Raw genomic sequence first — 12,137 nt, 5'->3', positions numbered from 1 at the left:
GTGTAGAGAACAGAAGCGAGGGCGATAACGGAGCTATGAAAGCCACACATGCAGAGGAGCACCAGGGAGACGTTAAAGCGGGAGATGGCGTAGAAACAGAGAGAGAGCCAGTGTCCGAGGCTATCGAGGCCGACAGCAGCCTATCACAGCCGCCGCCGGTGCCTCCCAGTTCAGAGGACCTTACTTTGGACTCGCAGCACGGCGCCGACAATCTGGAGGTGATGGAAGCCATCGAGATGCAGGAGGAGGGTGGAATCGAACCGGAGGGGTCAGGAGAACATATCGCCTCGGAAGAGACCCAGTCAACATCGGTCGGGGCATGCGAGTTGCGAGAGACGCTGCCCAACCATGAATCACAGTCAGAAGTTAGTTCTGAAGTGACCGCGGAGGACTTAAGCAGAGGTGGAGCAGTGGAGGACGAGGGGACGGCAGAAGAGCCCGTGACTGTTTTGGATGATGTGTTCGAGGTGTCGCAGGACGGAGGGAGTCCTGAATCCGAGATACCGAGGGCACCTGAACCTACCACCACAGAAGCTCAGGTAGGCCTGTCACAAGTATTACGTAATAATCACAATTATGTTTTCATAATAGTCAATCGTTTCCATGTTGAAAAATGTGCATAATTTTTAAAAACGTTTTCAAAAATAGCAGAAAAAGCAATCTACAAGCTTTGTAAGATTTTAGATCAACTATTTCCACTATTTTGTAAATTCTTTGGAAAGAAAAAAATATAAAACATTATTAAATGTCTCAGTGATTTTTCTATATTTAAGTCATCTGCACTGTTTGTAATTTGTGATTACAAAGCTTAAAGCCCAAACCACACCAAAGGGTTGGGTCAAAACTGTTTAAGGTAAACCACACCGGCCCAGGCGGTGGCGTAACCGTCTGGGCACCCGACTGGTAATCCAGTCACAGTGTGCCGCGGGTTCGACTCCCAAGCCCGACACAGCCTTTACTGCATGTCATCCCCCCATCTCTCTCCCGTTTCCTGTCTCTGTCCCTACTACTGTCCCTTCAAAAAACCAATAAAAGGCGTAAGCAGCAAAAAATATCTTAAAAGAAAAGTAAAATTGTCCTGACCCGTGGTGTGGTTTTGGCTTAATAGGCAAACAGAAATACAAATTGCAATGTTCCAATGTTCCATGCAAAAAACTAGTAATAGTTCATCGTAATTATTCGTGTGACAATTAATCGTCAACTTCAATGTGTAATCGTGACAGCCTTACGCTCAGGACGACGGAGGCGAGGCGAAGGACGGACATGGAGAGGGCGAGACGCCAGAAGGCCAGGACGTCAAACCAAGGGGAGAGGGCAAGGACGGAGTGAGCGAGGTCAACGGGCGAGTGAGGGAACTGAGGGACGCCATGGAGAACGGGATCACGGGGCCAGAGCCGCCGCCGTCCTCAAACGGGGGCGAGGGAGGAGGGCTGACGACGAAGCCGGAGCGCGTGACGTCCGTGAGGAGACAAGACACCGACTGGATCAAGAAAGACATAGAGGAGGAGGAGGAGGAGGAGGAGGAGGAGACGAGAGACTGGAGGAGAGACCTGAAGATGGTGAAGAAAGAGGCGCCGCCACCACCGGAGGAGAGGAGCCCTGCAGCGCCGAAGGAAGACTGGATGACGGAGCTGAAGTCCCTGATGAAGGACCAGTCTCGGATGAAACGGCGGGGCGAGCCGGGGAAGAAGAAGCGAGTGGTGCTGATGGAGGACGGCCAGTCCTACTACCCTCGCCGCGACCAGGAGAGGAGGGAGGAGGTGACGCTGCTGTCTCACAAGACGGTGCACCGCGAGGCGCGACGCAGTCCGGTGCTTCCCAGGGCGAGGAGGGGCAGCGGCGGGGGCGCCGACGACCAGGACCTCGTTGTCTCACTCTACGTCAAGGTACTTCGTCACGCATGCGCAAGTACACACACACACACACACACACACACACACACACACAGGTTATACAAGCTTGTGCATACTCAAAAGTGTGCAGAGCTCACGCTTAAGTTGGGTTTTCGCTGAAATTGTTTTTGTTTTTGAGCGGTGCATTCTGCTCAATCATTTGGGTTTGTGTGTCTAATTTGTCTATAGCAGCACGAGTGTGTGTCTATTTGTCTCAGTGACGTCATCGTCATTTCTTGGCCCCTATGTGAGATCATGTGGTTCTGTACATCATCATCATCATCATCATCATACATCATCATCATGATCCAGGAAAAATATAGACAAGCTACTTTACATATTTCAACAAAAGCTTGGACAAATCTTTACAAACCGTCTCTTATATGGGGCTCAGATGACTGCTGCTGCGGATCATAGACATTATTAAAAAAATACTTCTACAGAGCCTGGTCTGTGTCGGAGATATCAAACACTGTATGGGGTGTCAAGCTGATGTCAGCAACATCCCCAAACACATCATATGCACTCCACCTGTGCTCAAACGGTTTGTTGCATTATTAATCAGTTAAACTAAGTGAAACAAACACGCCTGATCAAGCACGAGAATCGGCATAGAGCGAGAATCTGTCACGCTCCGAGAAAAGACCCCGGAGTGGAAATAGGGGGCGTGGACAGGAATACCAGCTGTCTAGTCTATACAGTATGTATTATGCAAATCTGCACCCACTGCATTCAGGAACTTCTCAAGACTGTCCTCGAGCTGAGCGCTACAAGGGTGTTACATCATTGAGGTAGACAGACAGAGACAGAGACAGACAGACAGACAGACAGACACAGACATTAGGCTGCTGAAACTATACTTGGCAGTATATTCCGGCCATACAGTATGTATGTTAGAACTAACAGTATACTTACATACACCATATCATGCATGCAATGTGCAATACTTTAGTTTAAAATGTTCTCTCAGCATGAAGACTCTGAGGGTAAACAGTGATACCGATGTGGGTTTTCAGGACTGGAGATGGCTTTTAAAAGTCAAATAAGCCTGCATGAGCACAACAGTGACATGATCTGTTCCAAGTACATAACAATACAGACATACATACACCCATCTACAGTAATCTCTCTGTGTGTGTGTGTGTGTGTGTGTGTGTGTGCTGTAATCCACTTAGAGATTAGCCTTGGCAGGCAGGGAGATGGCGACAACATTCCAACCGTCCTTATTCTACAGTGAATTAAAGTAATTACTCAGACTCTGATGCATTCTTTACCTTGATTAAAAAAGGGCAGGATTGAAATGACACATACGCTCTAATTTAAAAACAAAAATGCATAAATAACAGATCTACAAGCCCACCGTGCATTGCATCTTCTATTTCTATAAACTTTAACTCTTGAGAGTTTAAAATGAAACCAAATGGACCCACAATATCACAGATCAAAACTAGACTAAAATGATGTTAGGGACAGACTGGTGGAGAAGAGTTCCAGACAGTTTGGTTGCACTCTGAGAATAGCTGCTCTATACTAGCTCACAATGCGGACAAACATCTCATTTCTCTTTTGAGTCATGAGCTAAAAACGTTAAGGAACCACAGCCTACCCACACAGATTGGACTTGGACAAAATAAAAATGTATTCATTAAACAAAATTATATAGGCCAACAGAGCATTAACACTCAGGATTCTGTACATGCAATACAATAACAATTTGACATAAAGTTGTCAGTTCATAAACTTTAAAGCTGTCTGTTCTCTGCTTTGTGATGAAATTCCTGACTGAATGAAGGCAACACACTGACTGAGGAGTGACCAGCTGAGACGTTTAATCCCTGGGACAAAATGTGCTAATATGTGAGAGCAACTGCATTTGCACATACATGCACGTCGCACGCACACACGCACACATGCAAACGCAAGCACGCACACATGAACGCACGCGCAAGCACACTAAACAATGCCTTCCTTTGTTGTCAAACTCTTTTGGTAGACAGACCAATATAGATGTAATTATTAGGAAAATGTTGTCCATCACTGTCTGTATGTTGTGTTTCAACACGTTGTGAGTTTATATAGATCTACTGAATTCAAATTAACCCAGATTCTAAAAACGCCGTCTAAATCCTACCTACACTTAAGTTTGCTATATATCGTCTCTGTCGGGTGGAAACCTCACTGTATGTCCAAAACCTTTCAGGATTAAAATAATAGCAGAAGTAGCAGAGCTTGTGGACCATATGCATTTTCACCCCACGAAGGAGAGAAACAGAGGGTAGAATACACAGTAGAAATCCTGAATATCAATGTAGCCTAAGTCTGAGAGTGTACGAAAGAAACTATAAGGTTTAGGTTCTGTCTGTATATACTCTCGGAGTTACATTAACACTTAAGATTGTAGATTCTTAGAGAATCCGGTGACACCCACACTGCTGACCCTGAAACAGATTGCACTGTGTTCTGACCCTCCCACACCACGCACGCACACACACACACACACACACACACACACACACACACACACACACACACACACACACACACACACACACTTGCGTTGAGTTATATTTCTGGGTTATTTTTCTGAGGGTAACCCCATTGTTGGGTCGGATAGGTCACACCCCATGGGAGTGGTTAGAGGAAGTCCATTTCCCAGCATACACTGGGGTGCCAAGGACCGTGTGTTGTTGTTCTTATATGTGTTATTATTTGAATATTAGAATGTGTATGTTATGGGTCGTTGTGTTTAGTGTTTTGTTATGGTATTAATTGGTGATATGTTGTTTTGTGATGTTTATGTGATTTGTTAGTTTGTTTGGTCAGTCTCTCTCCCCTTTTCCCATTCATATGATGTGCCAAACGGATCATTTCAGTGTGTGAGCGATTCGGTTCACGCCCACGGCAATGATCCGATTCACTGAATCGGTTCACGGTTCACGGTTCAGTGGCACTTCCCGAGTCCCTGCAAGAGCGTCAAACTTGTTCAATTCATCATAACATTTAGAGACATAACAAATATAGACTTATATATAAGTACTCATCATCATAAAGGAGGTAAAAAGGGGAAAGCAAGTAGTGTAGTGTACACTTCCATTTGTATAAAAATTTGTGGTTATATTTTTTGCACTAGTAGGCTTACTACTAACATGTAAATGTTGGATGACACACAGCCACTCGACTTAGCATACCAAGTGATCAATTGCAGCATTCGAGGCTACACCCCAGCACTATTATTAATATTTATTGTCATAGCCTATTCATACTGTTGTAGTAGGCTAGCTATTCATTCAGTTTCTCAGAAGAAACGTGTCAGCTCAGCTGAGCTACCGATCGACGATATCCGTTGTGTGTGTGTGTGTGTGTGTGTGTGTGCGTGCGTGCTGGGGGATGGGGGGGGGGGGGCGTGACCGTGAACCGACTCACTGCAAGACGTGAGCGATCCGATTCACGCACACGGCAATGAATCGGCTCTTATGAACGAGTCGCTCGTGACCGACACATCACCATATGTATAGTATCTGTTGGAAAGGGTTTGTTGTTGATGGTTGCTCCAACAAAGAGTTTTCTCATGCCTCTTGCAGGCAACTATACACAGTAAAAAACACTTGAGGTATTTATGTAACCCATCCCAGCCATATCCATTTCCTGGGATATAGAGACCCAATTCATGGGTTATAAGATTTCTGAGTTATTTTTCTGAGAGTAACCTTATTGTTGGGTCACAGAGTTGGGATTGATTGATTGATTAATTGATTGATTGATTGAACCAAAAATGCTCCATTCATAACCGACATTATGGGTAAAAATAACTTGGAAGTTGGGTTCTGAATGGGTTATTTTTATAACCCAAGTTATAACCCAAGTTATGGGCCAAAATGAATAACCCATTTTGTTGCGTCAAAATAACCCAGGGGTTGAATAGGACCCTTTGTAACCCAGGAGGGGGGTTAAAAATAACCCAAGATGGGTTATTTTGACCCAGCCATTTTTTTAGTGTGCACACACACACACACACACACACACACACACACACACACACACACACACACACACACACACACACACACACACACACACACACACACACACACACACACATCGCTACAGCTTGTTAGTGGAGGTCTTTGACAGGTCTCAAATGTTTTGGATCCTATCTGACACAAAATCGTTTTATGGAAATTGTCCAATAACAGAAATCAAAGATCTCAGGGGCAGGCATATTATGAAAAGACTGTTGTTGAGCAACACATGCCCCTCCCAGGCAAAAGAAAAAAGAAAACCTTTTCTCCCCTTCATGTCCCAATTTAATAAGTTAGCCAATTCCCAAATCCCCAGCCTCTCTACGAGCACTCCATCTTTGCTAACCCCCACAAACGACGATACAGTAAGTCATTGGGAGGGTGAAGATGTGTGTTGCTTTTCAATACAACCAATGTAAATGTATGGTCACATTTTATGGCAACTTCCAATGTTTCCACACATAATGTGTGTTAATGTGAAACCTTTTAATTCTCCCAACACAGGCTATTGCATTTCTATTGGATCAAGCCTGTCTACTTTGCATGAATATTGTCCTTGTTTTAAATCTCGTGTATATTCAGGCTACTACCACAACATCCATTGTTACTATCAAGGACAAACATGTGTCTGTGTACGGTGTACCCATGCACATGCGCATGCACACGCGCATGCACACACTCACGCACACACTCGCGCACACACGCGCGCACACACACACACACACACACACACACACACACACACACACACACACACACACACACACACACACACACTAGAACCCACATACACTGTGTTTATTGATAGTTTGATATTTAGCTTAATATTTGCTTGGACAAAGAGTGATTGTGTGGTGAAGGCATACCCATGGCTCTCTGCCCCCAGGCCCCCCCTCTCTGTCTCTCTCTCTCTCTCTCTCTCTCTCTGTGTGTGTGTGTCTCTCTGCCAGCTGCATAACATAGGACAAACAGACAAAAAGAAAATATTGGACAGACATTCAGACAGACACACCTTATGGAAAGCCGATTTTGCCATGAAGAGCAGAATGTTTTGTGTGGATTTAAACTGATACCGTAGTAACTAAAGCTGTTTGTAATGCCTTTTTAATACCTTTGACAGATTAGTCTTACAAAGATATACCCTCACAGAGTCCAACTTTGTGAGAGTAGCTGGGCCATTAGGCCCATATAGTCCCTTTTTCTCTGGGACGATTTTGACCACACTGCAGGAACTTAAACAAGGATTGTTTTCTTTGGAGATCACTTTTATCACTGGACAAATCGGGACAAATATACACTTATTAGGATTTGTTTATTGCTAACTAAACTTACCCATGGCAGTCATAACTTTAGGCTGCAGTACGTGCTCTCTGCGAACGGTAACGACGTCTCCAGCAAAGTAACGTCCTTTTTGGGGGAATAAGGGGACTTTTCTCTGGATCTCTCACCATGGCCTGGTTCGACGTTGCGGCCAAGAAGCTCGGCTTCCCGACCATTGAGTTATATGTCAAGGTAATAATGAATAATATGGCTGGCTTGAGGAGGCTATATAGGGCATACTGGCATAGCAGTGGCGGACATTTTCTGGTTCCATCGTTCCAGACACCATTCATTTTTCCCATAGAGATTTCCTGAAAAAGGAAAAAAAAACCCACACACAAAAGTTTATTAACCCATTTTGGACTGAGGTCGATTAAAGGTATGTGATTTCACTTAATTCAAATATCACTTATTTTTTTGTTTTGTTGTGATAATCCCCCCTACTATAGAGTGTGCTGGCCATATAAGGAGTTCCTCCCTGTCCCCAGTTAACCCCTGGGGGTCAAAAAACCTTAGGTTTCGTTTTTAACTCTCTATCCTGATTGGACGAAAGGCTGGGTCCCACAGCCAAAAACGAAACCTAAGGTTTTTTGAGTGAAATCACTGAATATACCTTTAAAAAAAAGGCTTCTAAAAAAACATTTTTCTGAAAAACCTATGTTTCTATGTCAGTGGTCCTCAACCTTTTTCATGTCAAGGACCCCCAGAAATATCTCTATTGGGCCACGGACCCCCATCTCAAAATATGTAGTTACAGGGACCCCCCAGAAGCCAATATTTTAGTTAAAAACTTTCGCTCTGAAATATATATTCAAAGATTTGCGCCACATTTTCACGACTTAAAAAAAATAGCAGACCTACAAGCTATGAGCTTGTAGATCTGCTATTTTCAATGTTTCGGTCTATTCGACCTTCATCAGGCTATCTTTATGTGCAGGAGTTTTTTCCTTTTTCAGTATGGGCACTTTCAGCATGCACCTGTCGCCTTTAGGTGTGCAAAAGCCTTGCTATCTATTCCATAGAGATTTCAACAAATATTTATATAAATTATTTTAAGCCTAGAATCAAGCCATCAGGATCCTGGGGATTCATTAGCCTAAACCTTTGACTCTCTAGAATAAGACAAAATCACACTTGTGTGAAGTGAGGGGCGCAGCGAGGGCAGTATTTATTATCGGCCAGATGACGTCTTACTTACGTTGTCATTTACTGCCCTAAACAAACATTAAAGTCCAAGTTCACAGAATCAAATGATGCCAAAAGGTAGATCGGAAAGGCTGTTCAGGTAAACGCCCCTAAAAATATATAATTTAAAGGTATATTCAGTGATTTCACTCAAAAAACCGTAGGTTTCGTTTTTGGCCTGGGACCCAGCCTTTCGTCCAATCAGGATAGAGAGTCAAAAACGAAACCTAAGGTTTTTTGACCCCCAGGGGTTAACTGGGGACAGGGAGGAACTCCTTATATGGTCAGCACACTTTATAGTAGGGAGGATTATCACAACAAAACAAAAAAATAAGTGATATTTGAATTAAGTGAAATCACTGAATATACCTTTAAATACGGTATGAAAAAAAATCAAAAAGGGTCTGTCAGCTCAAACCCATAATGCAATACAATTTACAATTTAGGCATTTTGCAGACGCTCTTGATCCAGAGCGACTTACATTTAAGCAAAAACAAAAGCATGTCATACATCACATATATAAAAAGTACTTATCATGAATCATGTATAAACTAAGAACGTAACAGTGGAGTATCTATGTCAACTATACATACTATACTATATTATATATTATACAATATACATGTGTACTATAAAGTGCTATGACTACATAAAATGCAATTCTAGTGCTGTCTACGTAACAAGCTATAAATCTGTCTAAAATACTATCTAAGTCGACATAAAATGCTATCTAAGGGGCTAGGCTGTGAAGTGTATGCAGAGTTTCAAAGTTGAAACAGCTGTGCAGCTGTCTCTGCAACCGTGAGTGATATACTGCCTGAGGGTTTAATTAAACCCTTGATCAGTCCAGCAGGGGTCTCAGTGAGCAGCAGTGAGTGGTCTATTTGTTTCTGCCTGATGGCCGATTAAAAATTCAGATCAAAAGAGTCACTCCCACCAGGTCTTAAAAAGTACCCACAGAGTAAAGGGCAGTCCATACTCTCTCTCCGACCACCGAACTTTTCGTCGGAAAGCTCCGGTACAACTACAACATGACGTCACTTGCAACTTCTGAAATGCATTGCTCCGAATTTTTGTTCTGAAAGCTGCAGTCCAAGATGTTGTGACTCTCCGAACTCTACTTCGGAGAAAAAATTAAAGTCTGATCTTTCCGAAGAAAGGTTCGGTGGTCGGAGAGAGTATGGACTGCCCTTAAGAAAGACAAACAGAGAAAAAACAAACAATGCAGACAAACAGAAAAAAGGAGTGAGAATGAAAGAGATAGTTTTTAAGGGGTTAAGAATAGAATAAGTGCAAAGTAACAGAGTGTGTTTCTCTACCTGTGAAGTGTATGCAGAGTTTCAAAGTTTAAACAGCTGTGCAGCTGTCTCTGCGACCGTGGAATACTTTGTTTTCCAGAGTGCTGCACACAAACATTAGTAGCATTACAAAGTTATATACAATCCCCCCCACACACATTTCCCATTCCAAGTGCGTTTGTCTTATATGTGTGTGTGTGTGTGTGTGTGTGTGTGTGTGCTTGTAGGCGGGCAGCGATGGGGAGAGCATCGGGAACTGTCCGTTCTCCCAGAGACTGTTCATGATACTGTGGCTGAAAGGAGTCATCTTCAATGTGACCACCGTGGACCTGAAGAGGTGACACACGCGCGTGCGTGCGCGCACACACACACACACACACACACACACACACACACACACACAGTTCAGGGGCCTACCATCAGAATAGTCACACCAGGGGCTTGAATCGCTGCATGCCCTCCACACTCCTATTATATTATAGGAGGACATGTCTAGCATCAGGGTCTTGACCGTCCACATGACACCTATAGTGCCATTCATAGTATTCTTGTGTAGACTGACTCCATGTGTAGATTGTAAATGTATGTGTGTGTGTGTGTGTGTGTGTGTGTGTGTGTGTGTGTGTGTTGATCTGTAGGAAGCCCGCTGACCTGCAGGACCTGGCCCCGGGGACGAACCCGCCGTTCATGACCTTCAATGGCGAAGTCAAGGTCGACGTCAACAACATAGAAGAGTTCCTGGAAGAGAAACTCTCACCACCGCGGTAGGCGTGCGCACGCGTACACACACACACACACACACACACACACACACACACACACACACACACACACACACACACACACACACACGTATGTATTTATATTAGTCAGTCAGGTCTGCATGCTCATGAGGGGCGCAACTCGCGTATCGTAAAAAAAAAGAAGCTCTGGGTAGCTGATGGTAGGTACGGCGCTCCACCTCCGCATCCATCGCCCAAGGGTCTAGTGTATTGTAGCGGAGTAAGAGTCCCGTCCAGATACCGTACTTAAACCCATAAACTCAGGTGTAACCAGTTGGCCTAACGGCCAGGCCTGCACCTCTGCCAATCACTGAAGACTGCCGGCTAGCCAACATTGAGGCAGAGGGGCAGGGCCACCCCGCCCCCGCCATGCCCGCCACAACAGGTTCATGGGTTCGGTATCTTATCTTACAATAAATGCACCACGTCTCTGTATGTGTATGTACAGTACGTACGTCTGCTGTCATCCACGTAGCTCGAGAACCGTCTGCCCCACTGACTTCAAATTTGACACAGGTGTTCCACACCAGCACAGGCCCTGGGGCTGTATTTTGCGTGTCTTAAGTACCAGGTCTTATTCCCTAACTTGAGTAAACTAAAGACCTGGAGGCGTGGTCAATGCCATTTGGCTTTTCTGAGTGGCCAAAGAGCATTGACCACGCCTCCAGGTCTTTAGTTTACTCAAGTTAGGGAATAAGCATAGACTGTAAAAAATATGGACAAAGCGTTCGCCGGGTCTAACATGAACGTAAAATGAAGCCTGTAATAATATGGTAATTCCTGATGTAAGTCACCATCTTTCTAGATCCGTTTGGTACCAGCTGGCCATTGGCTGGCTCCGTTTTGGACCAGCTGGCCATTGGCTGCCCAGACAACGAGGCGGGACTTCCCCCCTTCTTCTCCGTTGGTTTTTATTTTGACTCGAGTGGGAGGGGAATCCCGATCATAGACTGTAACGGTAGCCACGCCCCTCAGAACATACGCGATGGTTTTTTTTCTTTATGGTCATTTTTTTAATTAATGGGACCATAATTTTCCAAAAAGAATATTATGACATTAGAAATGAGACTTTAAACTAGTGACTGGAAGAAGAAAGTATTCATGACCATGTTTATTAAGGTAATACAGTCTAGGTGAAGTTGGGCCAAAATACATGGGCCTCTATGGAGCTATGGGGCTTTTTGGGTCCAGTCCAGCGCCACAACAGGCCATTATATGAACTACCGGTTTCAAATGAGGCTTCACAAAATATCTGGCTGACTGCCCCCCTGGGAATAAGACCTGGTACTTAAGACACGCAAAATACAGCCCCCAGGGAGTGCAGTGCCCAGCCTTGGCAAAAGATTGTGTTAAAGCATTCCTAAGGTGGCGCCTTATCCCTTATGCCTAAGCCCCATTTTATTAGGCTTTCTTTCTTTCATTTATTTTTGTAAAGTGAAAATAGCTTATCTACAAGCTCATAGATGTAGATTAGAACAACTATTTTGGCTAGTTTAAAATATTTTTCAAAATACAACAAATGCGTAGGATTAAGCCCCTGGTCTCAAACACAAACACTTTCCATGATTTTACTACCTTTTTGTACTACCTTTAAGTGAGCTGTAAGTAACCAACATAGTATACATGTGATGTTCTTAGTA

General features: G+C 44.1%; 2 protein-coding genes across 5 annotated transcripts in view; one reads left to right on the top strand and one right to left on the bottom strand.

Annotated features, from left to right (window-relative positions):
• Positions 1-9,863, bottom strand: part of rcan1b (regulator of calcineurin 1b) — a 49,131-nt gene extending 39,268 nt beyond the window's left edge. Inside the window, exons 1-2 of one of the 3 annotated variants that reach the window (XM_083759016.1) lie at positions 9,737-9,863; positions 6,778-6,861 (exon numbers count right to left, since the gene is read on the bottom strand). The gene's annotated coding sequence lies outside the window, so the exon portion shown is untranslated. Of the gene's footprint in view, positions 1-6,777; positions 6,862-7,243; positions 7,325-9,736 lie in introns of those variants that run through there. The other 2 variants (XM_083759013.1, XM_083759015.1) reach the window with 2 other exon arrangements.
• LOC310854396 (chloride intracellular channel protein 4) overlaps positions 6,894-12,137 on the top strand; it is a 54,160-nt gene continuing 48,916 nt past the window's right edge. For both annotated transcript variants that reach the window (XR_014568906.1, XM_083759021.1), the window contains exons 1-3: positions 6,894-7,423; positions 9,943-10,052; positions 10,354-10,479. Coding sequence is in view for 1 of the 2 variants with exons in the window: in XM_083759021.1 (XP_083615147.1) it covers positions 7,361-7,423; positions 9,943-10,052; positions 10,354-10,479 (299 nt within the window). In the remaining variant the exon portion in view is untranslated. The remainder of the gene's footprint in view (positions 7,424-9,942; positions 10,053-10,353; positions 10,480-12,137) is intronic.

The sequence above is a fragment of the Protomyctophum parallelum genome (assembly GCF_964188405.1).
Source record: "Protomyctophum parallelum genome assembly, chromosome: 23".
Classification (NCBI taxonomy): domain Eukaryota; kingdom Metazoa; phylum Chordata; class Actinopteri; order Myctophiformes; family Myctophidae; genus Protomyctophum; species Protomyctophum parallelum.
The sequence above is the reverse complement of the archived record's forward strand: the minus strand, read 5'-3'. Positions and strand labels throughout refer to the sequence as shown.